The following is a 13,826-nucleotide window of genomic DNA, read 5'->3' as shown; positions in this document are numbered from 1 at the left end:
TTTTTTTTTTTTTTTTTTTTTTTTTTTTTTTTTTTTTTTTGAGGCAGAATCTCGCTCTGTCACCCAGGCTAGAGTGCAGTGGCTTCTTGATCACAGCTCACTGTAGCCTCTACCTGCCAGACTCAAGCAATCCTCTTGCCTCATCCTCCCTCCCGAGTAGCTGAGACTACAGATGTGCACCACCATGCCCAGCTAATTTTTTTATTTTTCATAAAGACAGGGTCTCACTATGTTGCCTAGGCAGGTCTCAAACTCCTGGGCTCAAGTGATCCTCCCATTTCACCCTCCCATTACAGTTGTGAGCCACCACACCCTAACAGCGTAGTTTCATTCTGCAGCTGCAGCTTGAGCCGTCTTCAACTGGAACACTCTTGTGTTGTTTTCAGCATTTCCAGTTAAATTAATTCAGCTTCAGTATTTCTATTGTACTTTGCTTTTGCAAAGTTTCAGAGGATCTGTAACACAAGAATATTATCATACCAGGCCTCAGCCAGAAAAGATTGTCCAAGTAAAAGTTATTCTGTGACCAACTATGTTATCTGGTGGAAAGGGGGAAACCTAGAAAACAGAAGAAAAAAATCTTGGCTTTAGTTTTGCAAGAATGCTTCTTATCTAGAGCCTATGAACGCTCATAGTCTTTGAAGGTGAAAATTTATGGGAGATATCTACCATGAGGAGGTTAATTATTTTACATACATTCTACATAGACTGTCTCCTTTATCAGAGATTTGAAACACCTCAGTCCTCTAAGATGTAGAAATCTGTGTTCTGATGGCACTTCCAATTTCGTCTTACCTGAGATTCTTTTTTTTTCTCTAGTGTCTTTGCATATACTTAAAGCTTCCCTATTGTATTTCCCTATTTACCATTTATTACTGATATCAGCCACAAGACTCTAGTGGGCCATTTCTGTGTTACTCAATAGTTGTACTCATATAGTGCTTGACATACAGTATAGATTTATTGTAGGAATAACTAGAAGTAGACTATAAAGGGATGTGTCTCTAATACTGTGGTTTTCTTGGTCACTGCTTCCTACTCTGGAATTTCATAAGTTCCAGTTTTCTCATGCTTGAATGATACAGAGCCCCTTTACCAGCAGTGGATCAGATACCAAGATATAGAGACCCCTTTAAAGGAAAAGAAACAAACAATGCAAGGATCCTTGTTTATGGTGTTTTAATTAATTATATTACATTTATTCAAATTGCTCTGGCTAAAACAAATGCAAAAGTAGAAATACATTTGGGAAAAAAACAATGCAGAGATTGGTATGATCTCATTAAAAAAAGTCATTGCAGGCCCAGCATGGTGGCTCACACCTGTAATCCCAGCACTTTGGAAGGTCAAAGTGGGAGGATCACTTGAGTCCAGGAATTTGTGACCATCTTGGGCAACGTAGCAAGACCTTGTCTCTATAAATGTTAAAAAATTAGCTGGGTGTTGTGGTATGTGTCTGTGGTCCCAGCTACTTGGGAGGCTGAGGTGGGAGGATCACTTGAGCCTAGAATGTTGAGACTGCAGTGAGCCATGATCACACCACTACACTCCAGCCTGGGTGACACAGCGAGACCCCATCTCAAAATAAATAAATAAATAAAAGTCATTGCAAGAATAATTGCTTTTGAAAAAAATTTAAGAAATGGGAAAATAGTTGACATTATTTTATTTTGGGAGTTTTGTTTGTTTCTTAGGTTTTCATTGCACAGTCCCGATCATCTGGAAGTCACCGAGATGTTGAAGATGAAGAACTTACAAGAATCTTTGTTATGATACCAAAGTCCTACACAGAAGAAGATCTGCGGGAAAATTTAAGGTACTTATTCTTATCAGCTAGCATATGTGATAACTCATAGTCCTACACAGGTTGTATGGGTACTAAATCTGAAGTGTCGTTGGAATAAGGTCAATAGAGTAGTCGTGGGGAATTACATAACTGTTTACGTCAATTTCAATCTACTCTTTAAATATTAAACCTAGCATAAATTAGTTTTAAAATTAAAGAATATATAAAAGCTGGGAAAATAGTAATGGTAGTCTCCCCTACTTTATTGTGAAAGTAGAGATTCACAGAAATGAAGTATAAAACTCAGAAACTTTTAAGTAAAGTCACACAGTTAGTAGGTGGTAGAGCTATGATTTAAACCCAGGCTATCGGAGTCTGGAGCCTGCTCTTGGTCTTTAAAATTTCAAAGCATGCTCTTTTCACTCCCCTCTATTGCCTGGCATGTAGAGGCGAGTCAGGCAGACCTGAGTGTGTGAACTGTATTATCTAGTATTTAGAAAAGGCCTATGGTGTGTTGACATGGTACTCATTCACAGAAAGCCTTATTCTTTGAAGAGTTTTGTCCTAAAATAAGGCCTTTGAAGGAGTTATATTTAAAGAAGAAAACATAAGTATAGCTCTGACCTATATAAATGAAATTTGAGGATAATTTTAANCCCTATTTACCATTTATTACTGATATCAGCCACAAGACTCTAGTGGGCCATTTCTGTGTTACTCAATAGTTGTACTCATATAGTGCTTGACATACAGTATAGATTTATTGTAGGAATAACTAGAAGTAGACTATAAAGGGATGTGTCTCTAATACTGTGGTTTTCTTGGTCACTGCTTCCTACTCTGGAATTTCATAAGTTCCAGTTTTCTCATGCTTGAATGATACAGAGCCCCCTTTACCAGCAGTGGATCAGATACCAAGATATAGAGACCCCTTTAAAGGAAAAAGAAACAAACAATGCAAGGATCCTTGTTTATGGTGTTTTAATTAATTATATTACATTTATTCAAATTGCTCTGGCTAAAAACAAATGCAAAAGTAGAAATACATTTGGGAAAAAAACAATGCAGAGATTGGTATGATCTCATTAAAAAAAGTCATTGCAGGCCCAGCATGGTGGCTCACACCTGTAATCCCAGCACTTTGGAAGGTCAAAGTGGGAGGATCACTTGAGTCCAGGAATTTGTGACCATCTTGGGCAACGTAGCAAGACCTTGTCTCTATAAATGTTAAAAAATTAGCTGGGTGTTGTGGTATGTGTCTGTGGTCCCAGCTACTTGGGAGGCTGAGGTGGGAGGATCACTTGAGCCTAGAATGTTGAGACTGCAGTGAGCCATGATCACACCACTACACTCCAGCCTGGGTGACACAGCGAGACCCCATCTCAAAATAAATAAATAAATAAAAAGTCATTGCAAGAATAATTGCTTTTGAAAAAAATTTAAGAAATGGGAAAATAGTTGACATTATTTTATTTTGGGAGTTTTGTTTGTTTCTTAGGTTTTCATTGCACAGTCCCGATCATCTGGAAGTCACCGAGATGTTGAAGATGAAGAACTTACAAGAATCTTTGTTATGATACCAAAGTCCTACACAGAAGAAGATCTGCGGGAAAAATTTAAGGTACTTATTCTTATCAGCTAGCATATGTGATAACTCATAGTCCTACACAGGTTGTATGGGTACTAAATCTGAAGTGTCGTTGGAATAAGGTCAATAGAGTAGTCGTGGGGAATTACATAACTGTTTACGTCAATTTCAATCTACTCTTTAAATATTAAACCTAGCATAAATTAGTTTTTAAAATTAAAGAATATATAAAAGCTGGGAAAATAGTAATGGTAGTCTCCCCCTACTTTATTGTGAAAGTAGAGATTCACAGAAATGAAGTATAAAACTCAGAAACTTTTAAGTAAAGTCACACAGTTAGTAGGTGGTAGAGCTATGATTTAAACCCAGGCTATCGGAGTCTGGAGCCTGCTCTTGGTCTTTAAAATTTCAAAGCATGCTCTTTTCACTCCCCTCTATTGCCTGGCATGTAGAGGCGAGTCAGGCAGACCTGAGTGTGTGAACTGTATTATCTAGTATTTAGAAAAGGCCTATGGTGTGTTGACATGGTACTCATTCACAGAAAGCCTTATTCTTTGAAGAGTTTTTGTCCTAAAATAAGGCCTTTGAAGGAGTTATATTTAAAGAAGAAAACATAAGTATAGCTCTGACCTATATAAATGAAATTTGAGGATAATTTTAAGTCTTTTTAGCCCTTAACTTATGCAGTGATAAGCTTTCACACAAATTATTAAAAAGCAATTTTTAAATTGTTTTGAATTGTAGTTCTTTATCTTTTTTCTACTAATCCTCCCATGATTTGGGTGGCAACAAGCAAGAAAGAAAACAAGCAGTAAAAAGTAATTTTCAAACTTTCGCTCCTACCCCAATTGAGAATTCAATAAAATACTTCAAAATAGCAAATACCAAAACGTATATTTTATGTATCCTCCAGTAGTAAGGAAAATGTTTTTTACCTTAAATATTTATAAATTTTATCTTTTCCTGAATGAACAAATATGACACTTTAATCTAGTGTACAATAATTAAGTTGCTAATTGATTACATAAGAATTTATAAAATAAATAATATCAATTATATTCCATATTTCTTTGAACATTAAAAGTAAACACTACTGCATGTTTCTCAAAATAGTAACTTTCTGAGTGAACCAGCATATTTTAGAGATACCCTTTGAAAAGCGCTCCTTCAAAAGAATACACAATCATTTATGTTCCTGTTAGAAGACAGATAAGTAATTATAGCTAATGTTCTTTGAGTATGTTCCAAGCCCCATGTAAGCACTTCACATGTTTTACTTCAATTAATTCTTTTTTTTTTTTTTTTTTTTTTTGAGACGGAGTCTTGCTCTGCCGCCCAGGCTGGAGTGCAGTGGCCGGCTCTCAGCTCACTGCAAGCTCCGCCTCCCGGGTTCACGCCATCCTCCTGTCTCAGCCTCCCGAGTAGCTGGGACTACAGGCGCCCGCCTCGTCGCCCGGCTAGTTTTTTGTATTTTTTTTTTTAGTAGAGACGGGGTTTCACCATATTAGCCAGGATGGTCTCGATCTCCTGACCTCATGATCCGCCCGTCTCGGCCTCCCAAAGTGCTGGGATTACAGGCTTGAGCCACCGCGCCCGGCCTACTTCAATTAATTCTTAAACAACCCTGTGAGGTAGATACTACTGTTAGGCCCGTTTAATAAAGAGGTAGGTACAGAGAGAATAAGTAAACTGCCTAATTAATGAGTGGTTGATTCAGGATTTCAATCTAGAAAGTTTAATTCCAGAGCTCTGGCTCTTAACCACTGTTGAGCAAGACTTTGGAGCTATCCAGACCATGTACAAATTCTAACTCTTCTTCTGTGACTTTGTCCCTCTTTGGTTTCTCTAAAGCCTAGCTTCCTCGTCTGTGAAATAAGCATATTTGCATGTTGCAATATCTGCATAGTTTATACTGTTTATTTCTTTGTTTGCATGCAAGGGTAACATATAAACAACTTTTTAGTTCTGAAATACTCTGTTCAATGAATTTTATGTCCCCTGAAATCATGTCTTTTAACTCTTTTAGGTGTATGGAGATATCGAGTATTGCAGCATTATTAAGAATAAAGTCACTGGAGAAAGTAAAGGTTTGGGCTACGTACGATACTTAAAACCATCACAAGCTGCCCAAGCAATAGAAAACTGTGATAGAAGTAAGGATGTGTTTGTTTAACATTGTTAAAAACTTTTGTAAAAAATTCTGATTATTCTAAATAACTGAATTTAATGTTGGTTTTTGATAGTAACTTTATCTGCTAATGTAATTTTAGCAATGGCTATTTAAATATTTACAGTCCAAGGAAGAAAAATATTTTGGGGCTATGATTAAACATTCATTGAGGCACTATCTTGAAGAAATAAGAGCAACTACTTTAACTTAGTAAGTGAAATGCATACCTTGGGTATTATTTGTATAGGTTTTAGGGTTTTAAAGGTATTTTAGAATTTTATGTATTAAAACTTGACTTACCTTTTCAGGGTTTTAAAAATATTCTTTATATTTGTTTATAGTTGACCTACATCCCAAAGAGTATAAAGTAAAATTAATAAACCTTTAGGTTAAGGATAAGATTTATAAGATGTGCTAACATAGGTAATTGATATAGATAGGGTTAATTTCAAGCTAGAATGACATGAATGTGATCTTCTGATCTTCTGTATATATAAAGAATAAGAATTTTAAAGATGTCAAGGAGAATATTCTTTGTTGGTATACTTCTAGTTAGGTATATTGATATGTAGAATGATTAAATTACTGGATTTTAGGACATTATAAAAATCTACACATACTGGAAAGAATTACTGTTCATCAGTAGAATTCTTAGATACCCCTAAGGTACATATGAAAATTTTCTCTTAGATCCTTCTGAATTTCTCATTTAGCCAGCACTAATTGAGTACCTGCAGTATACTGATCGATATGCTAAGTAGAGAGATACAGATGAAGTATATGTGGCAGCCCTCACATTTAAGGAATTTATAGCTGTATTGGGTAGCCAAGATCTAATAGGCAAAAAATAAAGAATAATGGAAGAACTTTTTTAAAAGGCTCTTTGAAAGCAAGAAGTATGTCTTATTAGTCTGTCACTCTAGGTATCTAGTACAATAATAGGCCCTCGATAAAGATATTAAGCTCTCTATAAAAGTAACTGCCATTTATAGTAGACTCAGTAAGAATTTGCCAAATGAAAAAAATGTTCATAAGTGTATGGTAGAGTCTGTCAATGGTGAAAAACAAGTGTGCTGGATGAGCATGGCAACATATGCCGAGGGGGTAGGACTTGTGTCTTGTGTCGAGTAGGCAGGACAGAAGGTGAGAGCAGTGCTAGCAGAGGCACAATGCCAGAAATAAACATGTCTTTTGCTTAGTGCTGTGAAGACAGCTGTCTGAGTAAAGCACAGTATTTCCGTTGAGACATTCTGAGACACAGTTAACTAGGTACATTGGAACATGGGAACAATATATGGGAGGTTAGGAAAAGTTCAAGGTTAGTCCACATTAGAATTCCTTTGTAGATTGTTTAGAAAGACAAAAGTAAGAACAGTTGATCTAACCTCACAGTATTAATGATAGATTTCCAGAGAAGAATTCAAACTAGCTGGTTTTATCCTTTTTAAGCCACTGAATAATGTGAAGAAAACTGAACCCTTGAAATATGCCCATGTGCACATAAATGCATAATAAGCATTTTATTTAAAGTTTCAGAGGGTTCATGGAGTCTTCCCACCTTTTGAAGCTCATCCTTGGTCCCCTAGTTAAGAAACCTTGATCCAGAAGCAAAAAAAATCCAGTTAAAGGGCTGTTGTAATTAATTGAAGAGAATCTAAATTAAAAAGAGAGGCAAGGAGTTAGGGTAAAAGATAGCATATTCCAGTTGTGCACATTTCAAAGGAAGAACGTTGGTGACAGGTTAAATATGCAGAAACCCTACAGGATTTTGATATTGAGGAGCTTAAGTGAATGAATGATGATATTATCTGTAACAGGGGAAGATGGGAAGGGATAGCATAGAATTGCTGATCTTTCATGTCTACATTGACCCATAATTTGGTATACTTGTTGTTTGTCATTTACTCTTTGCCATCTTCCAGAAAGCAAAGAAGTAGGTCTGGAGGAGATGGCCGTTGTATAGATTTTCCTTTGTACAATTATATTTATAAAGCTGAGTCAGGCACTAGCAATCAAGTATATTTACAGGTATGTTAAATTTGCTATGAAACTTGAAATTCATGGGTTTTCTTTTCAGGTTTTAGAGCAATCTTGGCTGAACCTAAAAATAAAGCATCTGAATCCTCTGAACAAGATTATTATAGTAATATGAGGCAAGAGGCTTTGGGACATGAACCTAGAGTAACTATGTTTCCATTTGGTAAGTAGGCGACCTTTACTTTTAATAGTATAATGTAGTATATGCGATCTAATTTGGGTTTTAAAAAATACTCTGTTATTGGGCATCTATAAATTTCACCTAGTGAATAAAAATCTTAAATGTAGTTTTTTTTGTTTCTAAAACGTGGATTATGACTCCTAAGGTTCTTAATATTTAACACTTATTTTGTTTAACTGATTTCTAATTATAGTTTTCTCTGTTTAATTATGCATTCCTCATATTAGAAACTATTGCCACTGCCACATATCACTGCCACTTTTTTGGGTGAGCTTCTGCTGCTATACAGCTGACCAAAAACTTAAAGACATATGTAGATATCCTCTCAGTATGAGTCCTAAAATTTTGTCCCAGAACTACTGCTGCTTTAAATTTAGGGCTACAGAAAAGAGAGGAATGGTAAAAGTAGAAGCTCTGATAGAAAAAGGGAAAAATGGGTAATGAAAGTAAGGCCTGTGAATGTTATTTGACATAAACTTTTAGGTAAAATACTTGCCATATTTTTCAGTTTTGCATACTAAACTTATTTCTGTGAAATTAGACTATGCATTTCTTCTTATATTTCTGCATTAAAGGTAGGGGAGTTGGGAGAGTTGTCTGTTTTCTTGTCATTAGTCTCATCAGTAGTTCTGATGACCAGAAGGCTATTACAAAATACAGTGCCTTTATTCAGTACAATGGACTCTTTGTATTCTAGTATTTAAAATGTTAAGTGAATTGTTGGCTGTGTAGAAATCTAAAGATTTACTTTTTTTTATATTGTTGGAGAACAACAATCTGAATTTTCAAGTTTTGACAAGAATGACAGCCGAGGCCAGGAAGCAATCTCCAAACGCCTGTCAGTTGTATCAAGAGTTCCTTTCACTGAAGAACAGCTTTTCAGCATTTTTGATATAGTACCAGGATTGGAATATTGTGAAGTTCAACGAGATCCTTATTCAAATTATGGTAAAATAATATTCACATTAAAATATATATATACACACACACACAGAGTTGTGTTAAAATGGCTTTTCTCCAGTGGCACTTTTATATCAGATACTGCTCATATGAGAGGAATTTTGTCTTTCCTTTTTCTCTACTTTAGACTTCAAAATATGGTGATACCTTAATAAACAAAGCCCTGGAAATATATGTTCTTTTTACAAAATTGTTCACTTTAAAATACATTTTAACTCCCATAAAATATAACATTCTGTATTCCAGTTGCACAACAAAAAATACCTCAGGATAGAGCCTCTGTCTCTATTTACTCTTTTGGTTAATGCTAGACAAAGTTATGAAACTCACAAAGTTTCCTCCTCATTCATCCCTAGATCTCTTTCTCTTAAATTTATATCCCTCCTTCCCTTCATTCCAAGCATCTAAATGCCCTACTTCTCTCTCTGCTTCTTCCAATTCTCAGTGGAAGCAAGACTCCAATATCAGCCATTTGAACTTATTAATTAGTTAATTGATTACACCCATTATCTAGCATTAGCTAACCCATCTTTGTGTTTTAAGCTTTTGATTTTATTAAGGCTCTTTGTTAATGGAGGCATTGTGGCATAATGGGAAAGTCTGGCATTCCATTTTGCATCAGAATCAGGTACAAATCCCAGCAGTGGCATGTAGCTTTGAGACCTTGGCAATTTGCTTATCCCCTCTGAGCCTCTCTTTCCTTATATGTAAAATGGGATCATTGATACCTTCTTTGCCAGGGTTGGGTAAGAGTTAGATGTAATATATGTAAAATAACCTAATGCAAGTTCTGGCATGTAATAGGGCACTCAGTAAATCTAAGGGTTTTTTTTCCTTTGTTAGTGAGGGGTGGTAGAGAAATCATACTTGGTTGGCATTTCTTCCAGTTTTGTAAGGATACCTGATTTAGTCCTTTTAGAGTGACATGGCTGTTGACATAGAAGTAGTGATGTGAGTTTGGTCGTGTGGACCAACAGGACTAAGATAACTCCACCCTTCATACAGACACCCCCACATACTCACTAGTACCTGACCCAGCACTAGTCTTTTTGTAGAGCTTTGAGCCATCCCCAACCTTAACCTGATCATATGTTGTCATTCTCCATTCTAAGATTTCTAGGTACACATTTTTGTGTTCTCTGGCACATTTGTTTTATGCATATGAAGTTGTGTTTATTTTGTTTTGTTCCCTCCCTTTTATCTGGTAGGTTGAAATGTATTTGTTCCTGTACCTCCTGTTTTGGTTCTCTGGTTGGATGTGTCTGAAACATATGTGTCATTAGAACATCTTTTTATTAATAGAGGTGTCATCATATAGTTCGAATCTCATTTGAATTAACTTTATATGGTCATTTGATTTCTGCATTTTATTTTAATTCCATTAAAATATTGGATGCTTGGGTTTTCAGATGAACATAAATTATAAGTGTTTCCCCAGTGGTTTGTATTATAAATGTGAAAACCTTTTGGTTGTGTCACAGGCTCCTGGGCTCTCGAAGGAATGCATTATAACATTGTCCCTGCCTTCAGCATCACCCTCCTAAATTGAAATTCATCCCTTTAGCAGAAATCTCTCCAAAGGAATGTAAAATATGTCACTTGTGGATCTGAGATCCTCTGTTCCCTATCTTTTGTTTTCATTCAAATCACTTTTCCTCTCTCTACTGCTGCAGATAGCCAGGATAAGTATATATTCTTTTCAACTATCACTTCTCATTTCATTTCCTACCCAGTATGGTTGGGAAAATCTTAAAATTTCAAAGTAGATTTCAAAGAATAAAAATTTAGACTTTTAAGTATATTGGTGTCATATAAGAAAAGCCAGTATCCTAAAATTAAATTTATTAGACAGAGTATATGTTAATATTCCATTTTCCTTAAAATTTCATGTTCATATTTTTCCCTAAATTATTTCTTCCTTTTGTAGGAATACACTTGTTGCACACATGATAACAGAACTGTGTTTTCTGATACATTTGACTCTATATTTACTAGTTATGTGATATTAGAGTTCTATATGGTTTCACTTTTGAGATAGATTATAACATAGGCCTTAGGCACTCAATCTGCTTTCCTTTTTCATTTCTGTATATTCTCTATTTTAGGTCATGGAGTGGTTCAGTATTTTAATGTAGCATCAGCTATTTATGCAAAATACAAATTACATGGATTTCAGTACCCTCCTGGGAATCGAATAGGTGTTTCCTTCATTGATGATGGAAGTAATGCAACAGAGTAAGTACCATTCCAGGAGTGTCTAAAGCCAAGCTTTGAGTGTACATGATTGATAGGACTTGAAGAATAAAAATAGAAAACAGTTGACCTCTCAGGTGAGAAAGTCACACAAAACAAGTTACTGTTAAAAGACTGAATATTTTTAGTTTTCTGTAAATTATCAGTTATTGTCTCCAGTCTCCTTAGAAAAATGGCAACACAGATGGTAGCTGCACAGCTTGCATCAATGGTGTGGAATAACCCAAGTCAGCAACAACTTATGGTAAGTAGGTAAGAATTTAACCTTTATAATATATCAATAGCATATAAAATAAATGTGAAGAGAAATCATACTTTGTTGATTGCCTATGTAAGAAAATTTTCAGAGCTATAGTGGAAGACCACATAGATGCCATGATACATATCTGTCTTTAGCTCTTGGCCAAAATCCCTAAAGGGCATTTTTTTCTTTTCTTGTTTTCTGCCTGTTAACAGCAATTTGGAGGAAGCTCTGGATCACAGTTGCCTCAAATCCAGACAGATGTTGTACTTCCATCATGCAAAAAAAAAGCCCCTCCTGAAACTCCTGTGAAAGAAAGACTTTTTATTGTGTTTAATCCTCATCCTTTACCTTTAGACGTATTAGAAGATATATTCTGGTAAGAAAGTTACACTTTTTGTTATATTTTATTTACACTAGTAATTTAATTATTCTCATAATCTAGACACTTCTTTCCTCTAGTACCTATCAGGTAGAGATGATTTGTTCTCTGGTTTTAAAACTCCTCATTTGTATCATCTTTTTCAATTTCTGATTGTTTTCTTCTCTTGTTTATCAGACACACATCCTAAGGCTCCATACAGAATTTCCTGCTATTTTGTTTTTGAAGACATAAAATGAGCCTGGTGCAGTAGCTTATGCCTGTAATCCCAACACTTTGGGAGGCTGAGGTGGGAGGATCGCTTGAGCTCAGGAGTTCAAGATCAGCCTGGGCAATATGGCAAAACCCCATCTCTACAAAAAAGACAAGAATTAGCCAGGCATGGTGGTACATGCCTGTGGTCCCAGCTACTTGGGAGGCTAAGGTGGCAGGATTGCTTTTGCCCAAGAGGTCGAGGTTGCAGTGTGCCAAGACTGTGCTACTGTACTTCAGCCTGGGTGACAGAGTGAGACCCTTTTTGTTTTTTGTGTTTTTTTTACTAAGCATCTTCTGTTTTGTTGGTGCATTGTTGGATCCTTAAGGGTTATCCAGTCACATTGTGTAAACTATTACTTGATTGTAGGGAAAAATATATAAATGTTTTTTATATAAAAAAGAGAAGGTTCTTATTTATTTTGTGTTTTAACATAACTCCTTTCTTCAGTTTTCTTTTAAGCCTTTTCCCATTTGCCTTACAAGAATGTTAGTGAATTAGATAGATAGGAAGCTTGTTAAAGAACTGCACAAAATATTAGGGACATAATGTGATAGTGTATTGAGGTTCAAAAGGAAAAAAAAATCAGGACATGGTTCAAGTATTTTGACCTTTATTTAATTGATATATTTAGTTTTTTTCTTGAACCTCTTCTTTGTTCAAGGCAGGAACTGTGCTAAGTACAAGAGACATTATGTAAACAAAATATTAAATGGACAAGACATTATAGTTCTTGTCCTCTTAGAGCTGATCTCATGTAGGAAACAGACAGGTAAACAGAAAATTACAACCCGGTGTGATTGTTGCTGTGATAAGGAATGTGTAAGATACATAGGAGGAGCAGTTACCTTAGAAACTCTTGAGAAGCCTTGAAAGAAGGCAGGTGTATGTGGAGACCTGAAGGATAAAAATAATTTCTCCACAGGTGAAAGCTGGGGGTATGCGTGGTTATTTCTGCCATAGAGAATGTAAAAGAAGGGCTATTAGATAGGTAATTTGAGAGATTGTTAGGGAAGATGAAACTAAAGAGTCCAAGGACCATGTCAGAAAGGCTCTCGAGCTATGTTAAGGGATTTGTTGCCACCATGGAGGCAGTGGGGAGCTGCTGAGGGGACTTTTAGGGAGTAAATGATCATATTTATGTTTTAGAAAGATCACTCAAAAGACAGAGTGGAAAATGGATTGAAGAGGGACAAGCCCAGGGGTAAGGAAACTAGTGAAAAAGGAATTAGATTAAGGAAAAGATGATGGTCTGAATGAGAATGAATAGAATTGACTGATTGAGATGTTTAAGATGACATGAGTGGGATGTCAGATGTGGGGAGAAGGGTGAAAAAGGAGTCAAGAATGGACTCCAAATTTTAGACTTGAGAAGCTCTATTTATCAATTTTGGTTGATTATTATTTTACTTTGTTTCAGTCGTTTTGGTAACCTGATCGAAGTTTACCTTGTATCAGGAAAAAATGTGGGGTATGCCAAGTACGCCGATAGAATAAGTGCTAATGATGCCATTGCCACTCTACATGGAAAGATTCTGAATGGGGTGAGACTTAAAGTTATGCTGGCAGATTCGCCAAGAGAAGAGTCTAACAAACGGCAAAGAACTTACTGATTCTTGAGGTAAGTCCTTTTTAATCTGAATTTTAAAACATATTGAGTAAATAGTATATGAGGAATATGTGTAAGTACTTTATGAACTTTTTAGTGATTTAGAAGTTGTCAGTTAAAAGAGCTTTGCAACGATTTAAACTTTAAAATTGTTGACATTTACTGAAGAATGTTTTGCCCTTCTATAAAATAAAATCACATTTCAGTTTAGAAAGATAATTGTTTTTTGTTTGTGAAATCTTAGATTTTAAGAATTTGACTTTTATTATGTGTTTATATAAACTTTAAAATTGTCCAGTGCTAGAATAAGGATTGCTTTAAAAAAAAATTGAAATACTTCTAAAGATTTTTAACTTGAAGAATTGG

General features: G+C 35.6%; 1 protein-coding gene across 1 annotated transcript in view; it reads left to right on the top strand.

The window, feature by feature from the left end:
• The window catches only part of RBM45 (RNA binding motif protein 45), a 20,427-nt gene that overhangs the window by 2,753 nt on the left and 3,848 nt on the right, over positions 1-13,826 (top strand). The window contains exons 2-9 of the mRNA XM_017868288.1: positions 3,285-3,407; positions 5,401-5,527; positions 7,622-7,744; positions 8,531-8,710; positions 10,828-10,957; positions 11,135-11,219; positions 11,432-11,595; positions 13,272-13,472. Coding sequence (XP_017723777.1) covers positions 3,285-3,407; positions 5,401-5,527; positions 7,622-7,744; positions 8,531-8,710; positions 10,828-10,957; positions 11,135-11,219; positions 11,432-11,595; positions 13,272-13,464 — 1,125 coding nt within the window. The 3' untranslated portion in view covers positions 13,465-13,472. The remainder of the gene's footprint in view (positions 1-3,284; positions 3,408-5,400; positions 5,528-7,621; positions 7,745-8,530; positions 8,711-10,827; positions 10,958-11,134; positions 11,220-11,431; positions 11,596-13,271; positions 13,473-13,826) is intronic.

This window comes from Rhinopithecus bieti, unplaced genomic scaffold (genome assembly GCF_001698545.2).
Source record: "Rhinopithecus bieti isolate Rb0 unplaced genomic scaffold, ASM169854v2 scaffold_3062, whole genome shotgun sequence".
Lineage (NCBI taxonomy): Eukaryota > Metazoa > Chordata > Mammalia > Primates > Cercopithecidae > Rhinopithecus > Rhinopithecus bieti.
The sequence above is the reverse complement of the archived record's forward strand: the minus strand, read 5'-3'. Positions and strand labels throughout refer to the sequence as shown.